The 15,050-nt window shown below is 40.2% G+C and overlaps 1 protein-coding gene across 1 annotated transcript in view; it reads right to left on the bottom strand.

Annotated features, from left to right (window-relative positions):
• The window catches only part of EIF4E (eukaryotic translation initiation factor 4E), a 51,554-nt gene extending 36,782 nt beyond the window's left edge, over window positions 1-14,772 (bottom strand). Inside the window, exon 1 of the mRNA XM_036762998.1 lies at window positions 14,706-14,772. Coding sequence (XP_036618893.1) covers window positions 14,706-14,723 — 18 coding nt within the window. The 5' untranslated portion in view covers window positions 14,724-14,772. The remainder of the gene's footprint in view (window positions 1-14,705) is intronic.
• Window positions 14,773-15,050: the final 278 nt, after the last annotated feature.

Below are 15,050 nucleotides of genomic sequence, written 5' to 3' on the forward strand. Positions count from 1 at the left end.
ATTTGGAACTCAAAGTTCTAAAAACAAATGTTCAAAAAAAGGAGGTGTTTTTACATCCAACTGGATGTAAAATAAGATAAAAAGGCAATGGGGTATAGAAATCTATCTTGCCCTACAAGAAAGTAAGGGGAAAGGGAATAAGATTGGGGGGGGTTGGGACAGAATGGAGGGCAGCAGACTGGGGAAAGGGACAAAAGGAATATATGCCATCTTGGGGTGGGGGGTAGAAATGGGGAGAAAGTTTGTAACTCAAAATCTTGGGGGAATCAATGTTGAAAACTAAAAATAAAAGCAGAAAAAGAAAAAAAGAAACTGGGTGTAGATCTGAAGACAGAGGTTTAAAGATACATGGGAAAATAATACACTATTGGGCAATTATAACTAATAAATGGCACAAATGAAAATCTGCAAACTATAATAATAACAGTTCAATGGGGCAGCCAGGTGGTGCAGTGAGTAGAGCACCAGACCTGGAGTCAGGAGGACCTGAGTTCAAATCTGACCTCAGACACTTGACACACTTACTAGCTGTGTCACCTTGGGCAAGTCACTTAACCCCAATTGCCCTGCCTTACTCCTGGCAAAACAAAAAAAAAAGTTCAACAAGGTTAATATAGCAATTCTTAGCCAAGTTATGACTAATCACTTTCAAGCTATTTTTTAAAATGAGAGAAAAGATCTTTTTTAAATCTGGAAGCTTCCAAGCCACAAACTGAAGAGACATAAACAGCTACCAAAATATAAAAGACCAAAAGGTAACCCAGAATTAACATTAAGATAATAGTAAATAAGAACTATTAAGAGCTATGAGTATCAAATGACTAATACTCATGCTTCCATTTCAATGATTCCTAAAAATTTTGGAGGAGTAATATAAGAAGCAAAGTGGGAGGTTTGGGTATAAGAACATTTTAGCAGAAGTTCTAAAATTTTTTTAAAAATAAATTCAGGTTCCTTTCAAATTAAATATTCAAATGTGAAATAAGTAAAACTAATGACTGGTACAGTTAAATTTTCTTATCACAAATGTGGTTTAAATCAAACATGCTTTAACAGCAAGTTTAGTAACTGCAAATAAATTTCACAGTCTAGTAATTTTTCAAGTACACTTTTCATGTAGATCCATATACAAAAAATTCAAGACTGTAATTTTGATAAAAATTGTAATTTTTCATCAAGATATTTAACACAAATGTCTATAAACCAGAAATATTTAAACCCAACATATAGGTCTTAAAGTGTGAGTGACATGGTTTCAGTAAATATTCTCATGTACAATATAGTTTTGATAAAATTTTACACTCAGAGGATATCATGGTATTACCAAGCCTAAATTAATCAAGCTTGGTCTAATAATACAGTATAACATACATTTTCTATTCAGCAGAATCCATTTGTAAGCATACTTTTATGTATACTATCAGTAACAGCACGGCAGAACTTCAATCCTCACAGCTTCACAAATAAAATATTGTTCTATGGTCATAGACTCAACCCTTTAATCATGGCCTTCAGTCACCAAGATTGATATGGGGAGGGCAACCCAACTCATCAAGGTACCAGAAAAAAAAAAACAAAAACTAATCACCTACTGAGAGTGAGTCAAGAGCATCATCTTTGCATATGAAGGGCAGCAGCACATGAATAGAACAATCTAAATGGAAAATATGTATTAAGAAGACTTCTTTCTATACACTTAAAAGCAAGAATTACTCTTAACTGACAAATTATCCAATAAGATACTTCAAAGCCTCTCATTCATTCTCATAATCAATAGTTATAGCTGTATAAAAAGCTTACAAATTTATATGACTGTAAACTCTTATCTTATCCTCACCATCCATTTGAAACAAGCTAGACTGTTATCATCTCCATTTTACATATGAGAAAATAAAGAGATTCACATAAGCTGACCTGTCCAAAGCTACAAAAGCCATCAATGTGGGAGGCAATACTTCTTTGCAAACCACTTCTTTCAATGGGGAAACCAAAAACAAATTACCAGTCACTATAACAGCTATTTTATTTAGTATGTTGGGGGAAAAGTGTCTTCTTAGTCTAGGAAAAAGTTTATTTGAATTAAACCCAAGGGGTAGATATCTCACAGATTCTATCACTGTCCACTGGAAAAGACGAATAAATAGGATTTACAGATGTAACCATACTTTGAAAAGTACCTGCAATTCAGAACTTGGCCTGATGGAATACAAAGGGCACTGATCTAGCAAAAATCAGACACACTGTTCCCTTTCCTCATTTGTAAAATGTAAAGGAGTTATAAGTAGAATAATTTATAATTTGTTCTAAAATGACCAGATTCTTAGTCATTCTTATTTCCTAGATACTTCCCATCCCCAAACACCTTTACCTCTCTAACTCTAGCCCAATTAGGTTTTTTGGTTTAATGTTAGCTCATTACTGGATTGAAATTTTTTATTAGTATACCAGGCTAATAGTTTCTGTTATGGTGACAATACTTCACGGAGTTGCTGAATTTTCGAGGTGGAAAAGAATTAGAAGTCTCTCTCTCATTTTCCAGGGGGGAGGGAGGGACGGGGGACACATGTCCAGTTGTTTGTATATAAAGAGGAAAACACCAAAAGCATAGAAAAAACTCTCAGACCTTTTTAATATCAAAAATAGACAACTGAGGGACAAAATCACTAGCTACAAAGCCACAGGCACTCACTATTCCATGTAAACAAAGCCTATAGGTCTATTGTACAGAAATTGAGGGAATCTTCAATGACAAGGGAACAAGCAGGCTTTTGCAAGCAATATTCAACAATGGTTATCTTTACCATCTCAAAACTAACTGAAAGCTGTAAAATATGTATAAGATCTCATTGTGTTTATAGCATACAAAATGTCATTGATTTAGTAGAACAAGTTCTTTTACAGTAGCAAGGTATCTCCAAATCAACATAATTCAAAAGAATCCTTGTGTTTTAAACAATCCAGCTAGCAGCTTCTGTGTGGGCGTAAGATCCACCCACAGCCAGCACCCAGGAGGCTGCTGGCACGCCAGGAAAGCACAGGTTCTTTTTATCTGCTTAACCAAGGAAAGCACAGTGAAGGGGTTGACAAGCTTACTTTAATCCAGCACACAGACTACATTCAGTTAGTTCAGGGGAAAAAACAGCCAGCACCCTGAACTTTAGAACATTCATTTAGTTCGGGGGGAAAAAAAACCAGGACCCCGAACTTCAGAACAAAATACAAACAAATTACAAATATCAACAGACAGACCCAATACAATTCATAGTTACCAACATCTAGGTTCAGCCCGAGGGCTGGCCCGGAGTCACGCGCCATGGGTCTCTGGGCTCCCTGCCCTGGAAGAGAAGCAGCAGGCACCGGGGAAAGGTGAAGTAAGGCTCAATGAGATAAACTGAGTCACTCAAAGAAAACAAAGGCCATTCTGGTTACACCCTGGAAATCATAAATATGCCTAAGGGGGTGGCCATCAATTGGAGAATGGCTAATCAAATTACTGTATGGTATATGACTGCAATGCAATACAATACTATTATAATGCTGGTAAAAAATGATCATAGGGATAGATTCAGAGAAGTCCAGGAAGACTTTTATGAACTGATACAAAGTAACATAAGCAACATTTTGAAGTAAACCAGTTTTCAACAGTCATAAAATTGAAAGGTGCAAAGAATATAAAACCTTACTTGTGCTCACTGTTTAAAGTCTATTTTTAAAACTCCATTATATTAAAAAGCTCTTTCCCAAAAAGTTATTTCCTGCACTTGTTCAAAAAAATTCATATAAAGTTCCTTAAAAGATACAATAGAAACAACTTTAACAACTCTATTATCTTAGTATCAAGCATGGCAAAAACATGTATATTCACTAAAAGTGTTTTCCATTATCATGGAGGATGCCCACTGCAGACTCCATATGGAAAAGACTTTCCTGTAGATTGAAGTCTTCCAGTTGCTCCCATTTTTACGACACTGTGCCAACTGCATCAAATTTTAGAATATAAATGAGATTCATAATCACTCAAAAGTTTGGCTTAAGCTACTTACACAGGAAAAACCAAAGGGATAAAAAAATCTATTATCTAGATTTATAGTAACTAGACAAAACAACTCAGAGTTGTATTTACTATGCAAAACACAGACTGGAGATACAAATGGAAAATTGCTTTCCAGTAGTTCACATTCTAATGGGAAGAGCCAATATGTATACTAAGTTTGTTCAACTGAACTTCACATCAGACTGAAAGGGCCAGGTCCTTAAAGGTACAGTAGCTAGGTAGAAGATAATTTGTCTCCTGTATCATTTCTACTAAATAAAAGCATATTAGCTTCTTTTGCTGGACTAATTAATGATGCCTAGGATCTCTTAACTAAACAAGAACTTTTTTTTTCCTGTCTCTTCAGTAGCTGTTGTTGCTGAAGATATGAGGAGGTATTTGTGCTGAGAAATGTTATATTCCAGTAAAATAGTTGAGGGGTGCGAGGCACAGCCAGTGACCTGGGAGGAAGGAGAGGTAGAGGGTGCTGTTCCTAGGGTTTTCAGGTTTACCATGTGTGGCAGCTGATAAGCAATTTTGGTGGTACTGGTGAGGATGGAGATTCTTCTTCTCCAAAGGTTGCTTCACTGAATGATGACTACAGTGACCAATCTAGTAGCAGAACTGTTGGTGTTCTCTGCTACTCTCTGGGCAGGCAGAAGATTACAGGTTGGATTTCTGGAAATTATAAAACTCTCTTACTAACCTCAAGACTCCCATAAAAGCAAAGGCCTATCTTTTTTAATACTAACATTTTGCTGGTTTTGCTATATGAAAGAGATGCAGAATATCTCTAAAAAACTAAATATGAATATCACATAGAAGACAACTGAGAGAATGTAATGACTTGTCTAGATGAATGCTCCAACAGGAAGCAGACCTGCCCAAGTCCCACATATTACTGCAACAAAACTCTGAAATCCATTTTACATCAGACTAAATGATCAACAAATCTATCCAATTAAAAACTGCATTAAACAACTTCTTCAACTACAAACTATAAAAAAAAAAATCAGTCATAAGCCAACAGGTCATAACCAAGTGGGGCTCTCCAGCAAAGCCAAAGCCAGTGCTGGGTAGCCCTGCAGACCACAGACTGGATACTTATAGCCTGGCAAGGTTCAGTGGCTTGAGGCAGTAATAAAGAACTCCCAAAGAAACCAAAGAGTGGGGACCTTAGCCAAATCCTCGTGGAGCCCGAGCCACAGAGATGACAGCCTCAGACCAAGGAGCTCAGAGGTTTAGAGATGACAGAGAACAGAAGGCCAACCAATTCATACAAAAGCTCATCAAGGAGTTAAGCTTGGCCCAAGTTAAGAGCTCCAAATCTAGAACTAAATAAAGCTGGAGAGGTAAACATCAAAAATTAGTACGAATCATTAAGACCTCAAAAAGACTTAAATCTGTAAAAACTGCAAGCAAAAAATTAAAAGAAAAAAATGGATTTTCCATAAGGACTGCATGAGTAAGTAAAAGTAATGAAGCAAGATATAAAATATGAAATAAGAGCTCTCAAAGAAAGATTTGGAAGGAGAGTAACTCAGAAGTAGAACATCTAACCTAACTAATCCTGAAAACTAGAACAAAAAACTAGAAATCAATGACTCCGAGACAGCAAGAATTAAACAAACTCAATTTCATAAACATTATCTTCCATGTCAAATAAAAATACTACAGACATCAGTCAGAATTACCAAAGACCTAACACCTACTACTTAGAATACAGTATCTCAAAAAATATAGACCAAAAATGATTTGCCCTGCGAAGTTGGTTAACTGAACCATTAACAGAATTAGAAACTTGTGGTCTCCAGGGGGTGGAGCCAAGATGGCAGCTGGAAAGCAGGGACTTGCTTAAGCTCCCTGCCCCAGGTCCCTCCAAACATCTATAAAAATGGCTCTGAACAAATTCTAGAGCTGCAGACCCATGAAATAACAAAGAGAAGTATGGCTCCAGCCCAGGACAACCTGGATGGTCACTGGGAAGGGTCTATCTCATGGAGCTGGGAGCAGAGCAGAGCCCAGTGTGGGCTGGGACAGGACCAACCAGACAGGGAGCTGGGCGGACCAGGCTTAGCACCCTGAATCAGTGAGCTGTGGCAGAGAAGGTTAGTGGGAAAAGCTTCTGGGACAGAGTGAAAGGAATTGGGGGCAGCAGAGGTGGTGCAGCTCTGAGACTGCTTCCAGAGCTACAGCTGCAGTTGCTTCCCACCCCAGGCCCACCTGACGGGAGGAATTAAGCTGGGGATTAGAGTGGGAGTGCAAAGCCTGCTTTGCCCTGCCTGGATCTGGGCCTCAATCCTGGTTGGCGGTTCTTTGGGGAGGAGGAGCTCGGGTGTGGCAGACCTTGCTGTGTAGAAGTGGCTCTGAAAATAGCAGTGGGGGCCCCTCAAGCTTGAGACAGAGTACTCTCTACTCTACAAGCAGTCCTACCCCGACAAAAAGTTCAGTGGTCAAGTAGTTGGCTGGGAACATGAACAGGCAGTGAAAACAAGTCTCAGATTCAGACTCAGGCTTTGGAATCTTCTTTTTGGTGACAGAGAAGACCAAAACATGCAGCCAGAAGAAATCAAGGAGCCTACATCAAAAGCCTCCAAGGGAAGTATGAGTTGGTCTCGGGGCCATGGAAGAGCTCAAGGGGGATTTGGAAGGGCGAGAGAGGTGAGGGAGAGATTGGGAAGAGAGGTAAGAGTGATGCGAGAGAACCATGAGGAACAGGTTGATGACTTGCTAAAGGAGATCCAAAAAATAATGAAGAAAATAAAACCTTGGAAAATAGACTGACTTAGATGGCAAGGGAGCTCCAGGGGGCCAGTGAGGAGAAGAATGCCTTGAAGGGCAGGGTTAGCCAGATGGAGGAGGTGGTTCAGGGGACCACTGAGGAAAATACCACCTTAAAAACTGGATTGGAGCAGGTGGAGGCTAGTGACTTTATGAGAAATCAAGATATTATAGAACAGAGCCAAGGGAATGAAAAGATGGAAGACAGTGTGAAGTATCTCATTGGAGATGTCACTGACCTAGAGAATAGATCCAGGAGAGATAATTTAAAAGTTGTTGGACTGCCTGGAAGCCATGATCAAAGGAAGAGTCTAGATATCATCTCTCAGGAGACAGTCAAGGAGAACTGCCCTGATATTCTAGAGCCAGAGGGATCGCCTCCTGAAAAGGATCCTAGAGGGAAAGCTCCTAGGAATGTTGTCGCCAAATTCCAGAGCTCCCATATCAAGTAGAGAATACTGCAAGCAGCCAGAAACTAACAATTTGAGTATTGTGGAGGCACAATCGGGATGGCACAGGATCTAGTGGCTTCTGCACTGAGGGATCAAAAGGCTTGGAATGTGATATTCTCGAGGTCAATGGAGCTGGGATTGAAACCAGGAGTCACCTACCCAACAAAACTGAGTAAAGTGATCCAGGGCAAGGTATGGACTTTCAATGGGAAAAAAGACTTTCAAGCTTTCTCAGTGAAGGGACCAGAGCTGAACAGAAAATTTGGCTTTCAAGTGCAGGAACTGAGAGAAGCATGAAAGGGTAGGCAGGAAGGAGAAATCATGGGGGACTTACTAAGGTTGAACTGTTTTGTTTGCATTCCTACATAGAAAGGTGATGTGTGTAATTCATGAGACCTCAGTGTTGGGGTGGCTGAAGGGAATATATATATATATATATGTATGTATGTATGTATACACACACACACACATGTGTTGGGGTGGCCGAAGGGAATATACATACATACGTATATATATATACACACACACACACACACACATACATATATACATATATATATATATATATATATATATATATATATATATATATATATATATATATATATATATATATATGTGGACAGAGGGCACAGGGTGAGTTGAATGTGAAGGGATGATACCAAAAAAAAAAAAATCAAATTAAGGGATGAGAGAGGAATGTATTGAGGGAGGAGAGATAGAATGGGGTAAATTGTCTCACATGGAAGTGGCAAGAAGAGGCAGTTCGTTGGAAGGGAAGGGGGGGGGGAATGGGTGAATCTTGCTTTCATTGGATTTGCCTTGAGGGAGTAGTGTGCACACTCAATTGGGAAAGAAGGAAAAAGGGGATAAAAAAGGGGGGGACGATGGAGGGGAGGGCAGATAGGGGGAGGAGGTAATCAGGAGCAGGCACTTTCCAAAGAGGACAGGGTCAAGGGAGAGGACTGAATACAGGGGGACAGGATAGGAGGGAGCAAAATATAGTTAAGTCTTTCACAACATGAGTACGGGGGGGGGGGGGGGGTTGCATGGTGATGCATGCATGGCCTGTGTTGAGTTGCTTGCCTTCTTAGGGAGGCTGGGTGGGTGGGGAGGGAAGGGGGGAGACAGTTTGGAACTCAAAGTTTTAAAAGCAGATGTTCAAAAAAATAAGGGGGGGGGGGGTGTTTTTGCATGCAACTGGAAGGCGAGATGTACAGGTGGTGGGAAGTGGAGGTCTATCTTGCCCTGCAAGAGAGTAGGGGACAAGGGGATGGGTGGGGAGTGTGGTGATGGAGGGGGGGACTGACTAGGAATGGGGCAATCAGAATATATGCCATCTTGGAGTGGGGGAGGATTTGTAGTTCAAGGTCTTGTGGAGGTCAATGCTGAAAACCAAAAATATTAAATAAATAATAAAAATTTTAAAGATAAATAAAACAGAATTAGACACTTGCAAAAATTTCTGATGAAAAGACTAGAGCCCACTGGGAACCTAGAAAGGTTAAATTAATTTGAGCAATTGTGATAATGATGTATGTGGTGCTAACATTTTAACTGGGGGAAAAGAAACAAGCATTACACCAGAACCTTATTATTTTCAGAGGGTACTAAGGGAGTAAAATAAAAAAAATGGATTCTGCTGGTTGACTGGTTCTATTCTATGGGTTTGAAGAGGGACAAGAGATGAGAAGGTAATAGGGATATACTGGTATAGAAAGGACGGAGATGGGACTTGCTATTTCTCACAATAGGTTGCATGAGAAGAATATGCAAACAAAAGGGGAAATCCGACATCAACTGAACATTCCTATCTCAAATGGACAAAGGATCAAACATAGTTTGATACAGAACTATATTAAACTCACAAGGGAAAGGGGTTAATCAAGAGGGAAGATAATACTAAGAATAAAAAATAGTCAAAAGAAACTTCCTGATGCTGAAAGGGAGAAAAAGAGAGGAAAAGAAAAGCAAAGAGCTACAAACTAAAAGGGTGCCTCAAGCAGCCTCTTCCAACAACTAAATAACACATCTAAGCAAACTGTGGTAATGACTACAATGCAATATTATTGTGCCATAAGAAATATCAGAGAGATGATTTTAGGGAATCCTGGGTAAAATGAAGCAGAAACAACAGAACACTTTCTACAAGGACAGTAATATTGCAAAGAAAAATGATTCTGGAAGAATGAAGAACTCTATTTCACAATTTTTTTTTAATTAAAAGGGTATGTAAAGAGGGAAAAGACAGTTTTTGCAGCAGCTAATAGTGACCTAATCCAAGTATTATCAGGATCCCTTTACTTATTGCCTGAGGAGAACAGAAGAGATACTAGAAAAGCCATGCAATAGCCTAGAGATTAAGGCTGAAGGAGGAATATTTTAAAAAATGCATTAATTTATAATATGATATATACTGGTCTTACCTTTCTTGTCTAAACTGATGATTAACAAACTAAGATACATACAGGATTAAGAGTTCAAACTTCAAAAATTGAATGCTACAGCAAAACACTCAACACAAATTTTGCAAATAAAAATACACAACAAATCACAGAAGTAAATACTCTTTCTTGTAGTATCTGGGATCTACCACTAAACTTAAGCATTAGTTATTTAGCAGCACAAATCATCTAAATACAGTAACAACTAAAACCATATTTCAGTTCTAATTCAAGTGCATGAAGTTTTTCCTCATGTCTTTAAGATAGTTCATTTCATGCAATATCAGCTTTATTCCTAAGGCTGGAGTGTTATTTTATGGATAAATCCTTTCCTATCTACCCCAAGTACTACCTATTTGGTATTAAAACAAAAATTTATATAACTAAAGATACTTTTAGTATCTTTTAGTTGTGATCACCATCTCTCCATTATTGCCTACAATCATACATTACATGAAACCATGGTGAAAGCTACAGAATTTGTTCCATATTCTATTAGATGACCACTTAAGGGCTTTTTAATAAATATAGTACCAGTCTTTTAAATACAGCTACCTTGTTGACTACCACTGTAATAGCTAAGAATTGCATTTAAAACTAGAACTCTCTGCAAATACAAAAAGCTAACTTTCATTTTAAAGATTTCCTAGTCCCTTGCAACAAGTAATTGTTATGCTCTTTTACAAGTTCCCCAAACAGTAAGAAAATTTGCCAATTATGTATCTGTTTACCAAATGTAATTTTATTAAAAATAGACTAGCATAGCCTAGGGAAATTTTTTTATTTTATTTTTTCACATGAAACTGCAAATCTATTACATACAACTTGCTTTCCCTTTTAAATATATAATAAAGTCATCATGTAACTTTCTTTTTTTTCCCTCCCCCTCCAGGCTACCATTAGACACAAATGTGTGTATACAAATATATAAATCCACACAATACATATTTCTATTTATTCAATATTTTTTCTGGAAACAGATAGTATCTTCCTTCATAAGTCCTTTGTACTTAATTTGGTTATAAAATTATTCTTTACTTACAAATAAATTCTTTCTGGTTGTACCACCTTCACTGGCAAAGTGCTATTTTTTTTTCTGGAAAGGGGAAGGCAAGGCAATGAAATATTACTGTTCTTTCAGAAATAAATTTTGTAGTCCCAGGAACAGCAGGGAACAAAGAGGGTAGAGCATGACATGGTGAAAAGAACAAGAGTCAGAGGACCTGGGTTCAAATCCCTTCTGTTTATGTGGCTTTGTACAAGTCACTTAACCTTCAAGAGTTTCATCTATAAAATAAAGGGGTTGAACTAGATGGACTCTGAGGTCCCTTCCATATTTATCTATTATGCTATGACAGCAAGTCTACTGCAGAACTGATTATACTTAATCAAAGTCATCCATTTTCATATAAATACTACAAAAAAAGAAATCAAAGTTTCTCTAAGTAACAGGTTCACAAGATATTAATATACAGTTAAGGCTGAATGACAAAGGAAGAGGTTAGTAAAAAGATTAAATATGAAATAAGACAACTTAAAGGAAGAGGTTAGTAAAAAGATCAAATATGAAATTACACATACTAGACTCTGCATTCCTTAACTATAAATAAACAAATAAATGAATGAATAAATAAATAAAATAAAGCCCCAAGAAATCCAGAATTGTATTCAACAAGAATTTATTAAGTACCTACAACTGTACCATACCTTGTTAGGCACTTAGCATTTCAAAGAGAACCATAAAAACCAAATGTCATTGGCTTATACTATTATATTATTTAACATTATACATTTATATATATTATATATGACAATATATATTTTATATTACAGATTATACATTATATAACATTATTACATTAAATAGTATAGTAAAGGAAGATAATCTCACAAAAAGGAAAACTAGCTGTCAAAGACATCCATCGCCTGTACCAGCAATATTTAGTGTTGGCCTAACCAAGAAATAACTAAAAGTACAAAAGAGGAAAGTGACATTTTACCTCAAATAATTCACTTCGACGGAAAACTCTCAACAAACGAGAAAATTATATGTTCTCTTTTCACAAAGGAAAACTGAAAAAGAAAGTTTCACACATTCTGTGTACAAGGGACAGGTGTCCTTAGCCTCAGGAGAAGCTGAACGATAAGAGTACATTTTACGTATGCACAAAATGCTAACTTAATATTTAATCATGATGAATTTCTTTAAGATTTTTATACAAACGTTGTTTTCCCTTAAAACATTATAATGAATTCTGATTCAAATTACAATTCTGTTTACAGAGCTAAAGAATGGAGGTAGTGGCTTAGGGAGCATAATTACTAAACTAAATTAAGACAAACCAGAGATGAATATGTTTGTTTATAAAGCTTTAAAAAAAAATTACCTGGTAGTCTATGAAAAAGAGGTTTATAGTCTGAATTTAAGTTTAAAGAAATAGTCTGAATTTAAGTTTAAAGAATATGAATGAAGATAAAGCAACTTACATTTTAATTACACACTGGGTCATTGGATAAAACTTTAAATTGTTAGACATTAATAAGACTGTTTCAGAGTTGAAAACACTATCAAACACATTGATATTTTGTAAACCCTATACCAAAAGGTTACATACTTTTTACCCCTCTATTTCTGTAAGATCAAATGTTACAAAAGTAGTATCAAAATTCAAATCCTTTGGTGTAACCCAGATACATAGAAGCTTTCTAGATGCCTACTTGAAAAGAGGACAGGTAGAAAGAAATCATGGTAGTAAATGCTCATTGTGAGACTCCCAAGCCACCTGAATCAGCCCTGAATCAACATGCTAGTTTTTCAAATTACAGGCTGCTGATCTGGTAGAATGCAATCCAGAACTGTTTAATTTGTTCTTTGAATTAGTACTGGCTATGTGGTAATCAAAGCAATAGTGTATAGTTTTGAAAACCCTCAAACATAAACAATTCTTCGTGGAATTACACTATTATTTTAAAAGTTATTTTACTTTACTTTTACTCTTGGTTCCATGGATAACCTTGTATAGTAGATGCTACAAAAGGTCCAATTTGAAAAAGATATAAGAAACTGCAAATATTTTAAAGGTTAATCCTTTGTTAATAAGTAAAATTAAATATTCTGTTTCTCTTTTTGTTGCAGAACCTTAAGAGTTCTAAAGCTACCAAATTTATTCCCCAACTGTTTGTCTTACAAATTACACTGTCATCAATCCTTAACCAAAAGCATCTAAGTAGTGTGAGACTACTCAAAAAAACCTGCTCTGTGCAGGTCTGGGGGAATTACTTAGCAAGAAAGTCCAGAACAAAGTAATAAAGTATAATAGGAAAAGCACTGAATTTGGAGTTGAGTAGCCAGATGAACAACTTAGCTTAGATACTTTACTAGGTCACATCTTTTAACCTGTCTGGACCTCAGTTTTCTAATATATAAAATGAGCTCTATTTAAATCACATGTATGTGTGTATTTTTTTTTAAAGTGACTTTACTGTTAGTACACAGGTCGGGCAATAGGTTTTCAATCACCAGAAGAAAACCAGTATGTTCAATCATAAAACATTTTTCACAATTCTTAACTGCTTTTCTAAATACATAACAAGCACGACAGAAATGTCCCTATAAACACAATTTGGGGTGAGTGACTAGGAAAGTAGTCCTCAATGAAATGAGGAGACCTGCTAACTGTAAAGTAAAAGAAGTTCTGAAGGAATTAAGATTTTAGTTATTTGCTATAATACTGTTAATTCAGTTCAATGATCACCGAGGTGCTTTAGAGACTGGGTGTTTTATAGATTTAAAACTGCCACGTAGGGGCTTTAGAGGCTTCAGCCAGTAGGGCAGATGGCAAGCCCCACATAGTGACACACGTTTCAATCTCCCTTTGCGGGGAGAGGCGGGGGAGTGGACTGTGTTTCCTAGCCCAGATGAGTTTGCTTCTCGCAGTCTAAAATGGGGCCGGTGCCAAACTGTTCCGGAGGGAAGCAAGTAAGATGGGGAGAAGGGACCGGTCAGGAATCAAGAACCCAGCTTGTAAGAAGTTCCGCCCTCCCGGTACAGCCCAACAGAGCAGGTTTCCCAATCCACCCGGGCTCGGAGGAATCGAGGATTCCGGCCTCCTTCCCCTCGTCCAAGGCATGCGCACTGCGCAGAACGGGGGCCAGGATGAATGAATGGAGGGCAGTGGAAAACCCGGAGCGTCAGCCGGCCCCGGCACCAGGCCCCCCTCCCCTCGACCGGCCATCGCTCCTCCCTGACAGCCTGGGCCGGCGCCGAGGGGCGCAGACAATGTGCTCCCGCCCTGGCTCCCCCACTCTCCTTCCCCCCCCTTCCTCCCCGGGAGCCGCTTTCGCTAATCGCGAGGTGGAGCCGCCCCCCTCCCTCGGCCCCACGCGCCGCCAACCCCGGCCGGCAGCTCGCGCGCGCTCCCCGAGCCCCGGCGGCCGGCGAGGTCCAGGCCCTCGGCGCGTGCCGCCGCCCGCCCCACCAACCCCCGACACCTCGCGGAGCCCCGACGCACGCCCCCACCGCAGCCGCTGGCCCCGCTACCGGCCCGCCCCGTTCACTTCGTCCCCAGTCACAAGCGAGCTTCACGCGCTCGCCCCCAGCCCGCCAGTCCGGAGCGGAGAGCCTCGATCCCGCCGCCTCCCCCCCAGCTTGGGCCCCCGGTGCCGCGTCCCGCAGCTTCCCTCCCCCTTACTCCCTCCCCCATCCGGGCACCTCGCGCTCCCACCGCCGCCGGCTCCTCGCCGCCCCTCCCCCACCTCTCTTCCCTCGTCTCGCCTGCCCCCACTAGAATGTGTGCGCTACACGCCGCCGCCGCCGCCTCCCCGGCGCCCCCAGCCGCCGCCGCCACCACCAGGGTCAGCGCCCGACAGAGGGGGAGGGGGTGGCAAGGAGTTTGCGTGCGCGCTGGGAGCGCCGTCCCGCGGAGTCTCCCGGGCCCCAGGGGAACCGAGCGCGGGGACCCGGTAGGGGGTGGGGGGGCCGAAGGCAACACTCACCGGTTCCACAGTCGCCATCTTAGATCGATCTGATCAGACAACCGCTCCTGAAGGGGGGGGGTGAGAGTAAAAAAATGAAATTCAAACCGGATTGGCCGGTCGCCCCCCACGTGACGAACGTGTCCGTTTGGCCCGGGCAGCGCCTGCGCAAGGTGGCGGGTGCGTGGGTAACCGAGGGCTTCTGGGAAGTGGAGTCTATTTTTTTTCCTCCCCTCCCCTTAAGTGAGGAGGAAGGGGGGGAAGAGAAGGGCTGATCACGTGGCTACGGAGGCGGTGCAGCGCTGCGCGGCGGGCGGGTGAGTGGGGCTAGGAAGGTGAGGCGGGGGTGGGGCTCGGTCCGGCTGC

The sequence above is a fragment of the Trichosurus vulpecula genome, chromosome 6 (genome assembly GCF_011100635.1).
Source record: "Trichosurus vulpecula isolate mTriVul1 chromosome 6, mTriVul1.pri, whole genome shotgun sequence".
NCBI classification, from domain to species: domain Eukaryota; kingdom Metazoa; phylum Chordata; class Mammalia; order Diprotodontia; family Phalangeridae; genus Trichosurus; species Trichosurus vulpecula.